Below are 21,899 nucleotides of genomic sequence, written 5' to 3'. Positions count from 1 at the left end.
GGAGTGAGTGCAGACACAGCCATATTAAAGAGAAGAGAAGATGTCATTTCCCGGATTTAAAGGGAATCTCAGCCACCTATCATCCTCATAGCAGGCATCTATAACCAGGAGGTCAATGAGCAGGCGCCTTGTGTCAGGGGACAGACCCACACACACACATAACCGGGATATGATGGGCTCCCCTTCTCTGTCTCCAGCTGACATCACACACATGCTGAACATCCCCTCACACACAGCTCTTTGTCTGGGCACGCTGTGTGTGTTTGGAAGATGAATGTGTGTGTTCTAACGCATTGGGTCCTGGGTCAACCACTGCATCACTCCTCCAGACACACATGCCCACACGCACACACATAGACACACAGTTATCGATCCAATGCCTACACATGGGGGAGCATACGCAAGCTAAAATGCATCCACTTTCTTTCTCTCTCTCTCACACACACAGACACACACCCACACACACAAATCATGTTGAGCAGTGATTGCAGTTAGAGAGAGTGTTTTCCTGGTTATCTGTCCAGTTCTCTGGACGTGCCAAATGTGGCTCTTAATCCATTTCACTATCTGCTGGGAGAGATAAGCCAGAGCTTTTCCAGGAGTCCAGGCCAGGCTGTGTGTTGTTGTTGTATATGTGTGTGTATATGTATGTGTGTGTAGTAGTGGGTGTATACGAAACCCTGACGCTAGACACACACTTATCTTGTCTTGACAGCCCCTCTGCTTGGTGGTCCCCCTGGCTGTGTGTGTGTGTGTGTGTGTGTGTTGCTGCTTGGTGGTCTCCCAGCAGTGTTTGGGATTATTATGTGTTAGTCAAGTGCATTCACAAGGAAATTAATGCTGCCACAGTTGCCACGCCAAGTGTGTGCGCATGCTCTGCGTGCACATGCGTGTGTGTGAAATGGTTAGCCTTTTGATGTGAGCTTTTTTATCCCTGGCTGAGATGGCGGTTGGTGACCTGAGGGACTTGATGAGCTCATAAAATAGGAGCGTGTATGTGTGTGTGTGTGTGTGTGTGTGTGTGTGTGTGTGTGTGTGTGTGAAGCGTTGTGCTTACCCACAGAGAGCAATCCTTGACTGATTTCTGAGAGTGTACGAACATGAAATGATCACCTCTACTATGGCCTGACCAAACTGTCACAGTAGACTTTTTTGGTGTCTGTCATTGTGGTGAACATAACCAGGCTTTTATTTTGGTGTGTGTGTGTGTGTGTGTGTGTGTGTGTGTGTGTGTGTGTGTGCGTCCTCAGTGTGCAGTCTCTGAGAGTAAGAGCTGGGAATGCTTTAAGGGGCGTTTCCCTGTGGTCGATGGGGGATGGGACATGTGTATGTTTGTGTGTGTGTGTGTGTGTGTACGTGTGTGTATGTGCCTGCATGCTGGGGAGGGGTGAGTGATTTAGCACCGCTGAAACACCAGCTGTCCATCTGTGTCTGACCCCCATACACACCCTGTACACACTTGAAACGCACACCGACACCCACACACACACACACACACACACACACACACACACACACCTCACATCTAACCTCTGATCTGCTCCTGAGTATCTCTCAAACCTGAAGAAAGTCCAGACAAAACACAATCTGTTCATCTGTCTTTCTCCCCATCACACACAAAAATATACACACACACACACACACTCTACATTACACTAAGCAAGATTGCTCCCTAATCAGCTCTGCAGTAGTGCTGGTACTGCAGTGTATCCACAATGAATGACTCGGCAAGGTCACTCCTAGTGAGCACATGCACACACCCAGACACACACAGTCACACAAAGAGACGCTGGAGGCTGGCAGAAGAAGAGATGAACTTTGACCCTGCTGGACATTCAAAAGTCGAGGTGATAGCTGGACTCCACAGTTGTGTAAGCCTTCGTATCTGTGTGTGTGTGTGTGTGTGTGTGTGTGTCTGTGTGTGTGTTGTATTGTTTGTTTGTGCGAGTGGGTCAGGGTTGAGACAACTGGAGTCTGGCCTTTGCTTTCTTACCCTCAGGGCTGGATTTGGTGTCTATGCGTGTGTGTTTGTGCTGACCATTTGGTTGGAACTGTAGCTAATTTCTCAATCAGACACACACATACCATCTTCTCAATCTGTCCCAAAGGTCAAGCCCTATTCATTCACTATTGTGTCCAGTCCCAGTGGGTTGCTGTTCCTCTTCAGGCAGATGCGGGCAGAATATAATAGCCCGTCTAGCTCAAGTTACATTTTAATGAAGATCTGAAGCAGCTACTTGCACTTAAAGAAATGCCAGTGGCTCATTCGGGGAGCAGCTACCAATGAACATGAAGGCATTTAACACTGGAAACCCAGGCTTGGCCAAAAAGTCAAGTTTTAGCTGTTAAGAAATGCAATAAGATTTTTAGGATGCTTCACAAAACTGACTTTTTGTACTAAAAAGAGCATAAAGTCACCCTTTAACTAGGGCTGCTCAAGTGATTATTCATGTCAATATTGAGGTCATGATTATTTAATATGATTGATTACTTACTAACTTTAGAAACATCATGCATTTATTGGCCTTTCAAAAAAAAAAACTTTGTTATCGTGAATTTTCTTTAACTTCGAATATAGTACAACGGAAAAACAGGCTTGAGGTGCACTTAACATGCCACAGCCTGGCTGAGAGTGAGTTTGGGCTCTTAGGGAGGAGCAAAAGTGCGCCGCTGTAAAGGTGCAGATTCACAAGCTGACGACAGAACTAGCAGCAACCAAAGCTGACTGTTGCGTCGCCTCACGTCACCTGTGTTTCGGCCAAAACACAGCCAACAGCCAACCAGCATGTACGTTCTGGGCCTGCGTGAGAGGAAATAACTCTCCACATCAGCAGACGAAGGTAGTCTGTAATTGGCATTCAAAAAGGGAAACCTAATGAAGCAGCTGTTTGTTTACTTTCCTCACTTTCATTTATTTTCTTGTGCGCTAAGCTGACCTGCCAATCAGAGGGATTTCATAAACCAACGGGTTCCATCCTCTCTGACGCCGAGTCAACATGCTGAATCAGCTGAAAAAACCCGATGAGGGCCCACAGCCTCGTTACAGTGACACAGAAAATGATCAGTTTTATCCCTTTTATCTTGTTTTCATGAGCCAAAAAGACAAAATCATAATTGAAAATAAAATTTGGTCAGTCACCCAGTCCTACCTTCATCTACAAAGAAAACAACAACAAGGAAAGCCTAAATCCAAGTAGTCACAAGTTTGATATGGCAACATCAATTTAAGTGTAGACTATAAAAAAACATATACGGCCTGAATTTGGTTTTTTGGACAGCGGTTGACTGTGACTCACATAACTGTGGGATTAACTGGAGGGCGGCCATGTTTGATGTCCTCAGCGGTCACGGATGATGTTGAGTCACAGCATCATGTGTTCCTGGTGGCCGCTTTGTTAGTGTGGCTCCATCATGCCTCTGCCTCTGCGGTTAGTCAGTGTGCAAGTGTGTGTGTGCGTATGTGTGTGTGTGCGTGCACGTGAGGAGGAGTGTATATTCTGTGGTTTTGAGAGGAGGTCCAGCAGGAATAGAGGGTGATGTTCAGTGCAGGGAGGGGAGCGAAGGGAATGATTGGAGTCAAAGGAAAGGAGAAGCAGGCGCAGAGTATTGACTTTCACTGTGTCTCACTTGAAGCGTAAGTGTGTTTGTCAGTGAAATCTGATGGCCCCATCAGCTGTCTGGGACTCGCCTGTCAGAAAGGGTGTGTGTGTGTGTGTGTGTGTGTGCCTCAAAGCAAGAGAGATGACAGTGGAGAGGTGGTGTCCAACACTCCTCTTACAGAAGTCTTTTTTTCAGGCTGTCACTGTCACTGGCTTTATTGGCATGACGATATATTTAAACAACATTTTTGTTTAGTCGGTTGAAAACACATTACCACCACTACAGAATGTGGTATAAAACGTTTCACATTAAAAACATGTAATCATACAAATCACTAAAAAGCCCCCTAAGCCAGGGCTTTTCAGACATTGTGTGTTTGTGTGTGTCACTGCCCAGTTCTCCGCTGCTTTCCATGTCTTTGTACCAGGCTTTGTAAAATAATCCGTCTGTAGTTCTGCTGTTTATTTATGCTCGTTGTCTTTTAAGTATGGACGCAGACATGAATAAATGATATAAATGTGTCTGTATGTCCTTCTGTCTGTGTGTCTGTCTCTTGGGGCGGCTCAGACTAAACAAACAGCTGTGTTTATGAAGCAGGGAAGAGCCACAAGGGTCTTCTGTTTAGTGGTCCATTTCAACACGCGCACACACACACACACACACACATATGCTCACGTGCACGCACACGTACACACTCTCGAGTGCCCTGCGCTCCTCATCTTTTACCTGCCCTGCTCTGTTGCGTTTTTGCCCCCTTGTGTTTTCTGCCCTGCTCTTTCTCTCTCTGCCCCCTCTGCTCGGCGTAATGCTCGCTCGCTCGCTCGCTCGCTCGCTCGCTCGCTCTCAGACCGAGAGGAATGCCACTCCGTGTGACCTCTCACCTACAACAAGGAGGGGTGCCGGTTTAGACAAGGGAGCGAGGGGGCAGCTGCAGTCATGTGCCCAGGCCTGGAAGGAAACACACAGGCACATACAAATACACACACAGAGCCAGGTTGTTAGCTAAAATACACACACTCTAATTCTAGTTTTGTTTGCGTTGATGCGGGTCTAGATGTGGTGCACTGATTCTCCCGCCTCTCTTTGTGACTGTCTGAGAAAGTGTAGGATGCTATGCTTTGGTGTGTGTGTGTGTGTGTGTGTGTGTGTGTGTGAACGTGCGAGTGGAGTGCAGCCTCATACAAAGGCGTTATTGTTGGTGCGAGGGGGCCTGAGGGGAGGCGGGCAGTCTGATTGGTTAAGACTATTGTGTCTCACTTTGCCCATTCTCCCTGTCACTGAGGATGTCATAAAGTGGCTCTCTAATAACTCTCACTCTCGCAAGCTGGGGATCGTCTGAGGACTTGAGATATTCACAGAAATATGTAGACAAAGCAATGAAAGCGTTACTTTACGAGCTTCAAACTTAAAGTGCAGACTCTCGAGACGTAGTAATTCATCTGTCAGCAACTATTTGTAAACATCACTTAATGGGAAACAGTTTGCACTCCAGCAGTGCTGCAAATATTTAATAATTGAGTCAACTGTTGATTAATATTATGATTATGTAGTTAATTATCCAGTCTATAAAATGTGAGAAAAGAGTGAAAACTGCTCATGAGAATTTCCTCAAGCCCAAGGTAACATCTTCAGATTGCTTTTATGTCCAACCAACAGTCCAAAGAAGTTTAATTGTATTTGATATTAAATTGATAAAAGCAAAAATCCTAAAGTTTGTAAAGCTTGAAAAAGAGCGTGTTTGGCATTTTTGTGTGAGAAACGATTGTCAAAATGGTTAACTGTACAAATTGGATGTACAAAAAAACCCTTTAAATACGGAAACAAAAGTTAAAGGAATACTTCAGCCCCCAAATTATCATTTGTATTTCAGTTATTTGGCTTGTTACACTGAGTTTGCAAAGAAAACTTCAAGAATCCAAACAACGGAGAAAATTCTTGATGAATTAAAGTCATAAGGGAACATGTTTAACAAGCAAAATCAAAACTCAAATCTGTTTACAAACAGTCAAACAAATCGTGCACTATAATCCAAGTCTCATTTATCCAGTCACATGTTCAGTACTTCCAAACTGACAGTACTTTCCAATGGGAAACTGAACTGAACATGAAACGTTACTATGCTCTTTTCAAAACCAGGCTCCATTAACAAAAACAGTAATTTTATCTTGCTGAACATGAGAGCCTCTGGTCTGCCACTGCCTCAACTGGTTAGTCTGTTTGTGTTATTGTGTGACTTATGGGAATCTAAACTAACCCTTTAAAAAAACAAAGTCACACAATAACACAAACAAACTAACCGATCGAGGCAGTGGTAGACCAGTAGCTCTCATGTTCAGCAAGGTAAAATTAGTGTTTTTGTCAGTGGGGTCTGGCTCTCAAGAGAGCATATTTAAGTTTCACTTCAGTTCAATTCCCTGTCGAAAAGAGCTGCCTGTTTGTGAAGCACTGAGTATACAACTGGACAAATGAGACTTAACATAACATGGGGAGGTAATTGATGTATAAATGATCATTTTGGGGTTAAGTATTCCTTTTATTCTGATTAATTGATTAGTTTTAGCATCACAATCCAGTGTGACTGTGTGTTTCCTTTGCCTTGCTTTATCAAATGACAAAATAAAACAAAGTGATTTTGACATTTAATTTTTAGCATAATAGAGCATCATATGATAATGGAGACACTATTAGTACAGAAACACATAGGTGATGTGGTAATTTCTTGTTGCCTCATGAACTAGATAACGACGCGTTGGAGTGCATTATTTTTGAATAGCTAATCAGTGAGGCTTCGCTGTTACAGACCACTGTTTGCCAGAGAGGAAGTGTTTAATCTCAGCGCAGCTCCTGTCTTGAATTACCCATCATTCCAAACAGGAAGCCATCCCTTAGGATTTAGAGCAGCTCATTGGCTGTTAATTGTTTCCTGTTGTACAGAAGTGGCACGATTGGGTCATATGGTGCACAGAGCGCTGTGAACAACACGTTCCTTTGGTTTTGTACTGTCTGTTGTGCATGTGTCTGTAGGTGTGTGTAATTTACTCTCCCTGGTAGATGCACTGATTAAACAGCATTCTGTCTATTTATGAAGCACTCCAACCTGTGTTAGACTTGTTCTTATGATTCCCCATAGAGAGAGAGACAGTGTGTGTGTGTGTGTGTGTGTGTGTGCGTGTGTTTGTGTGGCCAGTCTCTGTGCTTGTGTATATTTTCTTTGTGCTGAGTGAAATACATAATGCTGTCACCTAGAGGTTCATCCACATTTGTGAAAGGAACAAATGGTACATAATCGCTGTAATAATCACTATGAAAAAACTCTTTAAGCGCTATTCACAGGCAGGACACACATATGCCTGCACACACATCATTAATGCTAATAGCGGGGATTAGATGTATACTTTGTGTAGCATGTAAATGTGTCTGTCATTACTGAGCGGGTGAAAACCTCCAATTGCACCGTAATAACATGCTTCGGTTCAGCCAATCACAGGCTTTTGTTCAGATTGAGTCATCTACGTCTGAGCGTGTCTGAAGAGAGTGTGACAAGGAGACTCTTGGGTGTTTTCGCTGCTATCTTTAGAGCACTCCAATCTGAAGGATTACTGCTGTGGACGTAGGAGGGAACATTTTGCTTGGGACCTACTGCTGTGCATTAAATCTGGCTTCTGCCTTACAGTTAGCTAAAGGACAAATGTACTGTAAGACCGAATCATGCCCAGCAGGGAGGGCACATATAACAGCACGTAGAAAAGAATATGCTGCAGAAAAAGTGAGTTTTTTGGCTCAAATAATCAAGACCTTTTTTTGTTAAACTGTAGCTGTAGGCTGAACACATATTTGTGGAATTGCAGCATTAGCCCGAGAGTGGAAGTTTTGAATGGAGCCCAATTTCCAAACTTTCCCACCCAACTTTCCCAGAAGATGCTTTGGCTGGCACCAATGCCACCCAAATCTGAGATAGTGGAGCATTGGCTGAGGCAGCACACGCTGAGTGAAAACAGACACACAAATACACACAATTTTAGGCAGCGGGCCTGATCCCAGTGATCCACAAACTGTCCCACCTTGACACCCCCTCATCTTTCCTCCCCCTTCTCCTCCCTCTTTTCTCTCCCCTGCTGTGGGTCTCCTCAGGCGCATGAATGGAAGTCTTTATTCCCGGGAGAACTGGTGGGAAGAACGAGAGAACGAGAAACAGGGATGGGGGTGGCAGGGAGGGGGGGGGGGTCTGTGAGAGTGGCCACAAGATCAACACAGTGCCTCTTTTCTCCTCCATCGCTTTTCCCTCCTTTTCTCTGCACCCCCCCCCCCCCCAAACCTCCACCTCCACCCTCCCTCCCTCTCCTTCTACCCCGTTTTAAGTGCTGTGGACACAAAGCCGTGTTAGTATTCATGGTGTTTGTTTGCAGAGGAGCTGTGTGTGTCTCTGCATGTGTGTGTGTGTGTAGAGCTGTCAGAAACACAGATCACAGCGAAGCAGCGCTCTGAATGGAGCTGGAGAGAAGGGGAGGGTGGTGGTGGGGGGTAGTTCCCACAGGGGGAGAATGGTCAGCTCCAGAAAAGAGAAAAGAAGAAGAAAAGGAGGGATGTGATAAGGAGGAGGGGGCAGTGCACGAGGCCACAGGGGCAGAGGGAGACAGCATGGTGTCAAAGCCAAGGAGAGTGTGTGTGAGTGAGGGGGGAAAAGAGAGGATCATATCAATCATAAGATTTCAGAGGGAACTAGTTGTTAACGGGTCTAGGCACCTCTCTTCTTGTTTTTCTGCTGGTCCTCTTCTTCCCTCCCTCTCTGCCGCTCTCATTCTTTCAGTAACCCCCTCCCTCCCCATTTCTCCCTCTCTCCCTCTGTCTCTCTGTGCCTCTCTCCCTCTTTCTCTTTGTGTGTCTGTCTGGACAGCTGCCCAGTTCCATACACAGGGAAAAATGAAACACTCTAACCACCGGGCGTGCAGCCAAATAAAAGGCTGCGAAAAACTATTTGAAGGGCAGCGTGTTTGTGTGTGTCTGTGTGTGCGTGCATGGAGTTTGTGTATATGTTTGCCGGTGTATTATGTGTGTATATGTGTGCTGGGTTGTGAGATTTGGGTGTGCCTGTTTAGGGTGTTCTTTCCCAGTATAATGGTGCAGCCAGGGTGCTCTCTGCATGTGTGTGTATGTGTGTTTGTGTGTATGTGTGTGTGAGGGAGAAGTTCCACTCTGAGTTTCAGTTTATTCAACAGTGGAAAACGAGAGGCTGCAGGAGAGGAAAGGACAGGAGGGGCCGTCACATACCTCCCCTCACGTCAAACTAGAGGAGAGAGTTCAACTTTTTACATCCAGCTCTGCATTAAAAACAGCCTGCCGACTGTGAACGTTACAGTCAGATGCACACACACACACACATGAATTTGTCAGTAAATATATCCTGAATCATTTGCAAAGTGCCTTTCAGTTGGGTGATTGCAGCACTTAGTCACATATTATCCACAAGCTCCTCCGCTGCGCTCTGACCTTATCTAATGGTTACATCACCAATGGAAAGGAATGTGCAGCTCCATATCTGCCTGCATTCGGGTGTCGGAGAGCTTTTGTGTGACTGACTGAGACCAATCCATGTTGTTACAGTACCAACCCAGAGGAAGACATCCTAGAAATGGATGTTGACCTAGCTACTGAGCACGACCCTTGACCCTTGAACACAGCCCTGCCTGAGCGCCTCGAGGGAGGGAGAGTGCATCAAACGGGTTCAGGACCAAACATGCCTTGGGTCTGTTTTGTGCTGGCCTTTCCCCATATCTAAATTTGACCAGAGGGGACATGTAGAAGAAGGACAGTGTGGAAAAGGTTGAGGCCTCACAGCTCCTGTGCTTGTGGGCTGCTCCAGGGTCAGAGTCCGTGCTAGTGCTAATACTCCCGACCGCTGCCCCCTGCTGCAGGCCAGCAGTAGCACAGTCCCTATTCACACAGCACATGACAAGAGCTGGGCAGTGTACTATACACATAAGAGGAATATCAAAATGAATTTGCCAAGTACAGCAATGTTTTTCAGTAACATTGGTGCAGCCGTGCAAAACATGGAACAGAGAAAAATGCCCAGCACATATCAGTGTAGAGTAATTATCACATGACAACTAGAGCTGGAACGTTTAATCGTTCATTAGTCAACTATAAATTAATCACCAGGTCATTTAATAACTGATAAATGGGTTTAAGTATTTTCTTAAGAATAAAAAGTCAAATACAATAAAAATATTGTTGGTTGCAGCACTAATGGCAACCTGTCAAGTTGTATGAGTGATTTAGGTTGACCCCTGTCTGGAGAAGGCAAGGAGAATAAGTTGTTCTCTTCACACCGTGTTGACTACAACAACTAAGGGAGTACCTGGATCCATTGGACCACTATTTATATCTGCTTGTGTGAATATCAGACAGAGTATTTTTCCTGGAAATGCTTCATGGAGTGTAAGAGGCGGAGACGAGGGGAGAGGGTGGTAGAAGGGCGGAAACTAAGAACAAAAAGCTGAACTGGTGCCAATAACCCAACCACAACCAGGAGGAGGGGGGGCTCCCTATTTCTGTTCTTTGCTCTGCTATCTCTAGTAGGAATGGTGTCCATGCCTCCTCTTTTTATTATCTCTCAGTGGTGGCTTTGTGGTTAGTTATGTGTGTGTCTGTGTCTGTGTGTATGTGTGTGTCTGTCTGTCTCACACTAACCACCATCATCTCCCTGTCTGCCTTTTTTTCTGTGCCCTCCTTTAACCTGAAACAGCAGGTATTCTAGGACAGGTTAAATGAGAAAGCATGTGTGTATCAGGTGTCTGTCATCTTATCCCTCTGTGGACTCACAGCATCTCCTCTCCAGTGTCACCACACACACACACACACACACACACACACACACACACACATATTCACACTCGTACTCATACACATACACACATACATCTCAGAACTGAAAGGACACCATAGTAGTGTGTTCAGAAGATAAACGAGAGTACAAGCACATGCATTTTCTAGCATTGTTAATCATTTACGCTGCTTACTGTTTGCTTGTGTGCAGTGTGTGTATCATTTATGTGCACAGTGTTGTTTTACACAGCGTTCATGTGTGTTTTTTTGTGCTACTGAGTGTCCGCAACTTGCTTCTGGCCAATTAACAGCTTCTGCAGCCAGTGTGGAAGTACAGAATGAGTGTGGCTGTCTGACTGCTGATGGGACGGCAGAAAGAAAGAGGAAGAAAACAGTTGGATAGTGATAGAGAAAGGATAGAGGCAGAACAGAACACTGGCAGGGTAAAAGATGAAGAGATGAAGTGCTTGTTCTTGCAAATATATGCAATGTGATAAGACCTACATACATTATATGTTCCTGTACTGTGTGTATTTGTGTATGTGTGTGTGTCTGTGTGTGTCTACCAAGAGCAAGAGCTAATCATCTGGCAGGGTGTCGATCCATGTAGACTTAAATTGGTTGCCTTACTGTTTTTATACATTTCTGCCAGTGTGTGTAAAGCCAGGATTTCATAAAGCCTTTGAAATGTGTGCATCTACTGTATGCATGTGTGAGTGTGTGCTTGTGCACTTGCACGCCTGTGTGTATATGCTTAGAGGCAGGCCTGTGGTTAGGTTACATCTCCCTGCAGCGCAGCAGAACAGTGTCTTGTTGCGTCATACTGAGTCTGTTAATAACAGGCTAAACCACAAAGGCCATCCGCTGCTCTATTTCTCATCTTCCAGCAGTACGCTGATTATGCAGCAGTGATACATTAAGCAGGTTTATGTCGTCCAATACGGTATATCAAGCTTTTACATTTTCGGTTTTACATTGACACATGTAAAATAAGGTACTCAGTGAAGGTTGACTACAGATTTGTGGTCCGTCACATGAAAGATGTAGATAAATTGTGCCATAGTTTCAGGGCATATATTGTATAAGCAGTTCAGGGGATGGTCGGGATGACGGCGTAAGTTACAGCGGCGAACAGTACAGGAGAGTTGTCAACAAAATGAAGGTAATATATAGTAAATAATTCTGGGTCTAGGGCAGTCAGTGTTTAATACTGTGTGCAGTCAGACACCCCCAGCTCCATCCCCCCCAGCTCTCACAGCATGCAACATCCTTGCCACAGGAATTTAATTGCTCTGTAAACAAGCCTTTTGTTTTGTTGCACACTGTTTGCTCATGCACACAAGATGTATTAAAAGCTCCAGTCCTGCCGCGAAAAGATGAGAATGTCATATCAGAGCACGGCAAATGACTGATTTGATTTATGCTGACAAAAAGAAACTGACTGCAGAACTGGATGCTGTGTGACATATGTACTATCTCTGTGAAGATAGGCTGATGTTATGAAGACAGGAAATAGAGTCGTCACAGTTTCATGATCACATTATCATTATCATATCATTTGTCTATCCCTGCAGCTATTTACAGCTGTCTTGTGATTGCAGATCATATGTAGTAACCAGTCTTTGTTTCTCTTCTCTGTCATCCCCAGACATATGAGCGCCAGTTCAGAATGCCTGAGCAGAGAGAGGGAGGCCTGCTGCAACTACTGGGAGATCATACTCCGCCCAAGCACCAGCTTCGCAGCTCCCTCCTTCCTGCACACACACTCTCACACACACAGCAAGCACAGCACACCCTCACGCAACAATTCCAACACGCACACCAACACCAAATCAATCCGGACTGGATCGCGTCTACGCCACCTTCTGTATCCCCGGCCAATCCTGCAGACTCTGAGCCAGCCAGAGAACTGGCAGGAGCCAGCAGGAGCTCTTTGCTCGATCCAACCCAACCTTTCTCACGAACAGCGACACGGAGCCCCTCGCCTCAGAGATCCTTGACTCCAGACCTGCAGCTGCCAGTGGTTACAGATGCCAGTATTCTCAACTTGACCTCTCTCAGCAGGTACAGTTTGTTTTCCTGTGTGGTTGATGTTATCATGAGCCAAACATGATTATTAGAACAAATATACTGTGCACTCTGCACTGGGGATGGGAGACTATTGGTATAATACTGTATTGTGATATGCTATAAAGTAATATTATATATTTTTATTCAATTTTGCTACATTGATGATATGAAAGTCCTCTTGTGATACCCATCCCTAAGTGTCATCACACACAAATAGTAAATACTGGTGAATACTGGCACTGGTTGTAAAATATTGGTGAAATACAAAACAATCTTTCTCTCTCCCTCCATTCCACTTGTCATCATTTTTTCCTCTGTACACATCTCTCCAGGGGGAGGGGGTTACAAGAGGTCAGTGAACAGCTCTTTGGGAACATCAAGAGGAAGTACGGCAGGAAGGACTCCCAGAGGATGCTCTGTAATCCCCACAGTGCTGATACACCTTGGGGGAGACAGCCAGAGAAAGGATCGGAGAGCCCAAGTAATTCAGAGGAGAGGCAGAAGTACAGGCAAGAGGAGACGGCTGAGCGGTTCCACGAAGAAAGAGAGGAAAGGAGAAAAGAGGAACGAGAGCGAGCGACTGCTGGGAGGAGAGGAGATGAAGAAGACAGAGGGATGCCCATGCTGACAGAGGAAGGGAAGGGAAGAAAGAGGCGGAGGAGGCCTTCTTTTGACGAGTCATTTTCTGTAGAGGAGCAATTACAGCAACGGCAGGACTCTGACACTACAGAGAAGCACCAGCCTGGGCCCCCAGAACCTAAAGTAGCACATAAGATGGAAACTCACAAAAATGATTCTCGACTCACAAGCCAGGCTGATGTCAGCAGAGAGAGGATAGAAAAAGCAGAGAGAGCAGATAAAGGCGATAAAAGAGAAAAAGGAGAGAGGGTAGATAGGGTGGAAAGAGGAGAGACAGTTACCGGTGGATCTGAACCAGAGTCAGCAATAGGTGCAAACAGAATGAAAAAGAACCCTGTCGGTCGTCCGAAGATCAGCACAGATACCATTAAACACAGAGAATCTACTCACAATCAGATCAACAAAGCCAATCCTAACCCAAACCCCAGACTTCCCAGCCCAAACCCCAGCCCCAGCCCCAGGGGCAGCATCAGTCCCAGCCCGAGCCCTAAACCTAGGGCTAACCTTAGCCCCAGTCTCAGCCCCAGGCCTAGGACGGCCCTGAGTCCAAGCCCCAGCCACAGCACCAGCTCCACAGCCAGTTCCAGACCAACCAAGGCCAAGGACAGATGGTCCTACCTGAAAGCTAAAAGCTATGCCAGCCTTACATCACCGCAGCGAGACAACCGGGGAAGCCCGTCGACTTTAGCTGACCCACCATCGGCCTTCCCCATCACCCCTTCTAGCCCCCTCTACACCAACACTGACAGCCTGACCGTCCACACACCCATTAAGAGAAAACGAGGACGCCCCAAGAAACAGCCACTCCTAACAGTGGAGACCATTCATGAGGGCACGTCCACCTCACCTCCAAGCCCACTGGCACAGGAAACCTCTTCAGGGCTAAATCGTCGGAGGAAGACACACACACTTAACACATTAATGGCCTCCACAACCACCAGCGCAAATTCTAATAGTCTGAAACTAAAGCGTGGCAGGGGCCCCTCCAGGCCAGTGAATAAGATGAAGCTTGGGAAAATGCAGAGCATCCTGAATGAGATCCTTTCAGGTTCCAGTCAGAACGGCGCTCTGGCTCTGAAGTCATCTTCTGCCCCTGTTAGCTCGGCTATGAGCGCCATGGCGTCCACCATTGAGGCTCGGCTGGGAAAACAGATAAATGTCAGTAAGAGAGGAACCATCTACATTGGTAAGAAGAGAGGGCGGAAACCCAGAGCAGAAGCCCAAGGCTCCACCCCTCCCAAAACCACTAGGGACAAGCCCCCTCTGTCTGTGTCCACGTCCAGTCTCTATGAGAGCCCTGTAGTGCCTTCCGCCACCTTGTCTCCCAGCTCCAGTGCTCCCTCCGTAAGAACCAGCCACTCTGATGCCACTATGCCCAGTTTGCAGCCCATCTCAGCCCTGCCCTCCAAACCGCCAGGCAGGAGCTTCCTCTCTGGAGGATGGAAACTGTCTCCTCCACGCCTTCTGGCTAATTCACCCTCCCACCTGTCAGAGGGTGCGTCTGTGAAGGAGGTGACCCTGTCCCCCATCAGCGAGTCCCACAGTGAGGAGACTATTCCGAGTGACAGCGGGATTGGGACAGATAACAACAGCACCTCAGATCAAACTGAGAAGGGCCCCGCCTCTCGACGCAGGTACAGTACAGTTCTGCTACACTTCTTAACATTTCTTGAACTTTGATTTATTTCCTTTTGTTGTTTTATATTTCACACTGATATCACAGCGCGGCTTGGGCCACATATGTCTTTCTGAACCCGACCTGAGCCAGAGGGAGTTGTAACTGAGCCCAGCCCAAACCCAACAGGCATTCTGGTTTTAATATCCAAATATGACTCGAACCTGACACAGTTAATGCAATGTTACTGATGCACTGAGATTGCACTGTCACGCTGTTGTTGTTACCATGGTTACAGCTTTATGCAATGTCATCAGTAGTTGTAAAACCTGAACATCATTTGTACATATTAACCTAAACCCGGCCCAACATGTCGGTTCAGTTGATTATCCACGCTCTGACACATTCTTAAACATGCAGGTTTTAATGTGAATGTATATTTTATGTTGTTAACATTCAGGTACTCGTTTGATCTGTGTGGGTTTGAGGCCACGGAGGCTGCAGTCCTGGAAGCATCCAACAGGGGCAGCAGAGCACGCTGTGAACGGCAAGCAACTGTTGTTGACAGCTTCCTATCGCAGCAGGAAAAGAAGCAAAAACATCATCGACGGAAGAGGAAGTGCCTACAGAGCCGGGATCATCTTCACTTTCTGTCAGAACTGGAGGAGGTTAGAGACACTATGATAAATTAATGTGTAATCTTTGACCAAGTCCCGTGATGTACAAGTGCATTGTTTATGGTGTATTTTTCTAAATGTTTTCTCTTTCGCCCTCCCTTTAGGTTGTGTTGAAGCTCCAGCAGCTACGAGTGTCTCACAGACGATACACCTGCTTCCCCCAGCACCCATACCCCTCCATTTTCCGCCTCAACTTCCATCATTACTACCCTGTCACCTACGACTCCTACCCCTGTGACTCCAGCTCGTACCTTCGCAGGAGTGCCGATCTGAAGGCTAAGAGGAGACGTGGCCGTCCAGCCAAAGCCAGCGAGCCAATCACATCGAAGCTGCCTTTTGTTCAAGGATATGGTTATCCACTGGCAGGGGGAAATTACTATGCACCGTATGCGATGCCTTACGCACCTCCTCTGAGTCTGGGCTACTTTCCCCCTGCTCCCCCGTTTTATCTCCCCCACCACTCACTAGGACCTGCACCTCCATCTCCCTTCATGAGGCCCGCTGTCCCCCCTCCCAAGGCTTTCCACTCTAGTGGACACTCAAAGCTCCAGCCAGGGGCCAAGCTTCGCAGTGCCAGTGGCCCACTCCAGGGGTCCTCTGTAAGAGGAGAGGGCCTGGGATCTCTGGGCAGTGGCAGTGCAGGTGGTCTCGCAGGGGTTCGCCTCCATAAGAGGAAGCACAAGCACAAACATAAGCACAAGGATGAACCCCTCCTTTCACTGCGAGATCGGCAGGAGCTGGGGGGACTCTTCAGCGGAGCTAAGACCAATGCACGTCTCAGCATGCTGAGTGACAGGAGGGATTCTGCCAGTCAGGGCTCTTCAAAGCATTTGGAGAAGCAGAGGGGCAGTGGTAGAGGCTCAAGCCTGGGATCCAGCTTAGGGATGTTTGAGTCGGACCAGCTGTCCACACACTCCCTCGCTGACAGCCAGTTCCACTCCCGTCAGACTCGACAGCCAATAAACAGCTTCATGAGCAGCTACAGTAGCCAATCGCAGCGGTCGGAGTCAGCTTCTGACCTCTTTTTGGGGTCACGAGAGGACGAGTGCGGAGGGAGGAGCAGGAAGACGAGGCTCCCTGTGTTTGGAGATCAGGGCTTAATGTCATTCCAAACTGCCAGGCAGGAGCCAGGACAGATGAACAACTGCTCCAGTCCCTCCCTCACTGGTAAGAACCACTTACATCGGGATTGCTAGTTCATTTTTAACCCACCAAGTGTATTTACAAAGACGTGCACCGCCCGTTTGCCATGATCAGAAACCATGACAGCAGGAATGGTATTTCATTTGACAGCGGCAGCATAGTGAAATGTATTGCCTACTTTGATGATGTGTTGGAGGTTGGAGGTTAGCCCATACTGCAATAATCACCTGTTGCTTGCTTGTCTTTATCTAACCAGTTCACTCATGGCTAGACTTCCTGAAGTTACTTCACAATAAAAGCCATCCATGGATCACCTGTGGAAAGCTTCTGATATAAAGCATTGATGGGGGGTGTTCGGCTGACATTAACAGTAGATTAACACAGCAGTGGTCCTCATTACAGATTTGATTTCAAGGCAAGATAGGGTAGATCATAAAACAGCGAGGCTCCTATCTGTTAGAGAAAAATAGGAACAAAACTACAACTGACAGTTACTTCTACTATACACAGGCGACAAAAACAAAATGGTTGAAAGCTGCACATAAGTAGTGTTTTAAAAATGTGTCTTTTTGACCACAGATTTAGCAAATGAGTTAAACATGATTTTGACATAGCTTTGACAAGGGTTGCTGCATTGGATGTGCAAACTGTACACTTAAACAGAAGATGTGACACTTGTGCTTCACTGTGTAGCTACTGTAGTTACAAGCCAGTTATGTATATTTTTAACCAGCCAAGGTTGCAAAACTGTTAACATAGCTAAATCTGGGAGCATGTTTGCAAGACTAATTGGTGTCCAATATATTATTCTGCTCCCTAGTGATGATGGGCTTGTTATTTGCTGGCGTAGAGACTTAATCATATATTTAGTCCGAGTTAGCAGGGTTCCCCCATTTTAAATGTTGATGGCAGTACACTCGTCAAGGTGATTTCTATTTATAAAAATGCTATGTGCAGCATTATCCAGACTTAAAGCGGACAAAGAGGCAGGGTAGACCCAAATTCTCACTTCCAAACTAATGTGTATTTTGGTACATTCTGTATTCTGCTGTCTTTGAGCACATCTGGCTGGGGATAGAGAGAACGTAATGCATGGATGGAGACGACTATAATTCACCAATCTCTCCTTCCTCCCCTCCCTCCCTTCCTCCTCTCCTGCCAATGCCTTTGCCAGAGATATATTATTCACACAGTGTGATTTATTTTCTACAGACACGCCGTAAAAGGCCCTTGCCTGTGTTAAAAGAGCTGGCTGGCAGCCAGGGGTTTAATGACTGGGGCCTAGTCCAGTGGTGGGGAGGAGAAGCCAGGGGCTCAGTTAGAATACACCCCCCCACCCCAGGGGATCCAGGACGGATGACTCATATACACACAACCCCCCAGCTCCACACACAACCCCACCCCCCCATCTTACACACAGCCCCCCCTCCACAATATCCCTCCAGTGTTGTTATGCCCCTTTTACCTTCCATGTCCTTCCCTCTTCCCCTTGTGCTGCTTCTGCAGTTCTTGCCCTTGTTTTCCTCCTTTGCCTCTTCACAATCCCCACATCCACACTCAGACTTCCCCTTGTTCCTCCGCCTCTTCCTCCCCCTCCCCCTTCTATCTCTCTTTCCTTCTTCCCTTTCTCTTTCTGCTTTTTCCCTTGTCTCCCCTCCCCCTCGTTCCCCCATTACCCTCTCTTTTCCCCATTCTCCCTGCCCCTCCTCTAGCATGACTTACTGCCTCACTTCACAGCTTTAGCCCAATTAAAACACAGGCGTGTGTGCATACGCATGCATGCCGCACAATCATACATGTACGCATGCACGCAGAGACCCTAGATACACACACATGTACGCACACAGATAGACAGATCCCTATCCACATGCGGATACAGATGCAAAATTCATATTATTGAGCATGGGCATGAACTCTGAGTTTGTAAATCATTCCTCAGTAGAACGAGTTTGTAGTGATTTAATTTTTCATGTGTGTGTGGGTGCATCTCTGTGTGTTATTGTGTCTTCACTAATCAGAAGGTCTCACTGCAGCTGACAGCAATCTCTCACATGCGTATTTGCATAAATGCAGGTCATCTTCTACTGAATTGAACACAATAATTTTCTTTGTGTCACATGACTTGTCCAAACGGATGCATGCACATCCACGCAGAGAAACACTCTCGCTAAATGATGTACATCGAGGATCACTTTATCCTGTCTGAAACCTGGTCTGTGTGCATGTATCTCTGCGTAGCAGTGACTTCCTATTCCACAGAGAAACAGGTCCTCAGTGCTATACGGCCCCTCACACTGCTGAAGGTCACTGGTTTTATGTTCCGTGTATGCAGCTCATAAATTTCTGCTACTTTGTAGTGTGTGTGTGTGTGTGTGTGTGTGTGTGTGTGTGTGTGTGTGTGTGTGTGTGTGTGTGTATATGTGTGTGTGAGCGAGAACTGAGCTTGTGCACACTTCTGTGCAGCTCATAAACTACTGCTACTTAGTGCTTTCTGCATTAGACTAATTTCACTGTCTGCCCTGAATTCTTGAGCAACAATAGAGGGAGATGTTCCGCTGAGTTTTAAATGGAGGGCGGTCAGGCCTCTCTTCATCTTCCCTTACGCTTAGTTCATTAGCAAACACCTTACTCTGAAGCTATGCACTCTTAAACTCTTAATTTTCCCTTTAACATTCCCATTTGGTTTCTTTTAATGTTAAAAAAAAACATGGCATGGCACAATTTTATTCCGGATCTGCTTGTTGCAAATCTTAAAAAGTGATTTCTATTTAATCAAGATGCTGTTTTTAATGTAATATTCTCAATGTGTTGTGCGTTACTTTTTAAAAATTACCCTCCAATCCAGCCTGCCATATTTGGGTTGCAAGATTCAGAGCTGCTGTGGTTTATTGCCGTCGTCATGTGTTACTGCAGAAACCGGCTACATTGTATCCAAAGGATTCTGGAGGGAAAGAGGAGAAGAGATGGTTAGGGAATCCAGGAATGGGAGTAAAAGCTCAAGAAAAAGAGACCGAGCATGTTGTATGCACACTGCTTGGGGACTGGTGGCTGATTGTGCTTTTCCTCCATTTTGGCTGTGGCTCAGTCTGAGCCCCGGGAACAGTGCCCAGGCAGAGAGAAGGAGGGGGGGAGCTGAGAAACAGGACAGAGATGGGAAACAAAAAGAATGACAGAGATGGACCAAGACCAGGAAGCAGTTTCTGAAATAGAGACGGAAATGAAATGGTGCAGTGTTACCAGTTTAATTGAAAATTAGAAAGTAGCATATTGCCGCCCATGAAGAGTAGAGTGGAAAAGAGAATGAGAGTGATGGGGAAAAGGGGAAAGAGACAGGATAGAACAGCGTGTAAAGGGCATACTGCCCAGTTCACCAGTGTGAAGGAAACAATATGGCTCCAGTTTCTTCTGCTCAGCCATTCTGAACTGCTGAATTCATTATTTGTGCATGTTGGGCATGTGAGTGTATGCATACGTGTACGTTTGTATTTGTGTCTGTGCATGTGGAGAAAAGTGTCGATTTGTGTGTTTGTATTTGTGTGTTTGGCTTTTTGGCAGCCTGTGCTCCAGATGCACAGGGTTGTTATTGTGTAGCGACATATTAAATGGTTGAAGGAGACATTTCTGTGGGTTTCCTGCCTGCAGAATGGGATCTCCTCCTCTCCCCTCTCCTCTCTGCTCTCTAGTAGACAATTACAGGATAGGATCTGCTCTCCTGGCTCAGCTGGGCTTTGAAAGGCTTACATGAATATGTCAAAATTAGCAGGAAGCTCTTGAAGGAAAAAAAAAGACATTCTCACCATGAGCTAAATTGGCATGATGTCTTTCCTGGCCTTTCCAAGGCTGCTGCTTTTGACTGACATGCGAGCAAGAAAACTCCTATCTCTTTATAGACTTTGCTATTTATTTACCTTGTGATGTTTCACCTCACTCATGCCCACTCTCTCCTCTCTCCCAGATGTTCCCAGTAAGCGGAGGTATAAGCGACGTGAGGTGGAACAGATCCAGAAGGACGTGAGGAGGATGCATTCTTTGAACTTTGAGCATGTGCAGAAGATCCTCCGTGCCAAGCGCCTGCAGCGACAAGCCAAAACAGGAAACAATGTCATCAAAAGACGGCCTGGGCGGCCCCGAAAACAGCCCATAGAGGAATCGGAGCCGACTAATAAGAGAGAGGAAGAGCAGGCTGATGGTCGGAGTTCGGACATGTTGGCCGGTAGGAGAGGTGATGGGAGGACTCTGGGGATGCCTGTCCTGGAGAGGTGTGATGACCTGCCAGGTCGGCAGAGCCTCAGGCCAAGTTTGACCCCTGAGCCTCTGGAGTTCTCAAATCATGATTCCATCTCAGCAACAATTGAGACGGTGGTGCATCAAGCGCGATCTGTGCCTCCAGTGGCCAAAGGTGGGAAACGCAGAGGCAGGGGCCACAGCAGGGACGAGTTATGGGCTCCTTCAAGTCAATAGACCTGCAGGAGAAAGCAACCTCCGTAACCCAATGGAGAGCAGTTACTGGAGTCAGTGCTGTTTCCAATGCAGCGTCCTTAATTCTTGGACTCCTTTGGTGCACTTTGACTTGTTTCTCCTCTCTGATTGGTGAGGACTACAGAGGGTCAGTGGAGGAGCAGGAGGAGGGAACACTTCCGGTACCATCCCTCTGCTTGCTACCAGACATGAGCCTTTCAAGGATTCATTGGACCTTCATTTACAATGGCACTATATGGTACTATTTGATACTGAATCTGATGCTATAAAAGTGTGTGGTACTTATGATAGTGTAGGATATTATGTGATTCTTTATGTATCTGATACAGTGATGTGTATGGTACTTTATGATACTGTATCTGAATGTGGCTTTAGCCATATATTTACCAGCAAGGGGAGGGGAATGGTCAATATTAAACTGTGCAGCTCTGCTTATTTTTGCCTTTCTGAGGAAGCTTGTCAAAGACATGTGGGATAAAACAGCAGTAATTAAGCCACCTTACCCCAGTACTTATCCCTGTGTCTTGCTCCCACCCTCATCTGTACCTTTCTTGTGCTTTCTCCGAGGAGTAACTGACACTTGCTGGCAGCTCCTCACCCCTCGTCCCCCTCCCCGCTCCCCACTCACCCCAATTCTTTAGCTCTCCCTGGTGCCTGCCACTCAATTCATCTCCCTTTGTCCTCTCGTATACTCCCTATCATGTTTTACATCTCCCATTGCTTGAGCTCCCTCAGTCTACCCATTTATTTCTCCCTCCCTGCTCAGGCCTGTCCTGATCAGTGACATTAAGGCAATATGGTGGATGAGACTGTCCCAGACTGTACATAGAAACAAAGTCCACTGTTGCCTG

At 46.5% G+C, this 21,899-nt stretch overlaps 1 protein-coding gene across 1 annotated transcript in view; it reads left to right on the top strand.

Moving 5' to 3' along the window:
• The window catches only part of setbp1 (SET binding protein 1), a 35,149-nt gene extending 13,478 nt beyond the window's left edge, over positions 1-21,671 (top strand). The window contains exons 3-7 of the mRNA XM_033618808.2: positions 12,074-12,489; positions 12,828-14,768; positions 15,210-15,417; positions 15,531-16,593; positions 20,525-21,671. Coding sequence (XP_033474699.1) covers positions 12,074-12,489; positions 12,828-14,768; positions 15,210-15,417; positions 15,531-16,593; positions 20,525-21,030 — 4,134 coding nt within the window. The 3' untranslated portion in view covers positions 21,031-21,671. The remainder of the gene's footprint in view (positions 1-12,073; positions 12,490-12,827; positions 14,769-15,209; positions 15,418-15,530; positions 16,594-20,524) is intronic.
• Positions 21,672-21,899: the final 228 nt, after the last annotated feature.

This window comes from Epinephelus lanceolatus, chromosome 9, assembly GCF_041903045.1.
Source record: "Epinephelus lanceolatus isolate andai-2023 chromosome 9, ASM4190304v1, whole genome shotgun sequence".
In the NCBI taxonomy this organism is placed as follows: domain Eukaryota; kingdom Metazoa; phylum Chordata; class Actinopteri; order Perciformes; family Serranidae; genus Epinephelus; species Epinephelus lanceolatus.
The sequence above is the reverse complement of the archived record's forward strand: the minus strand, read 5'-3'. Positions and strand labels throughout refer to the sequence as shown.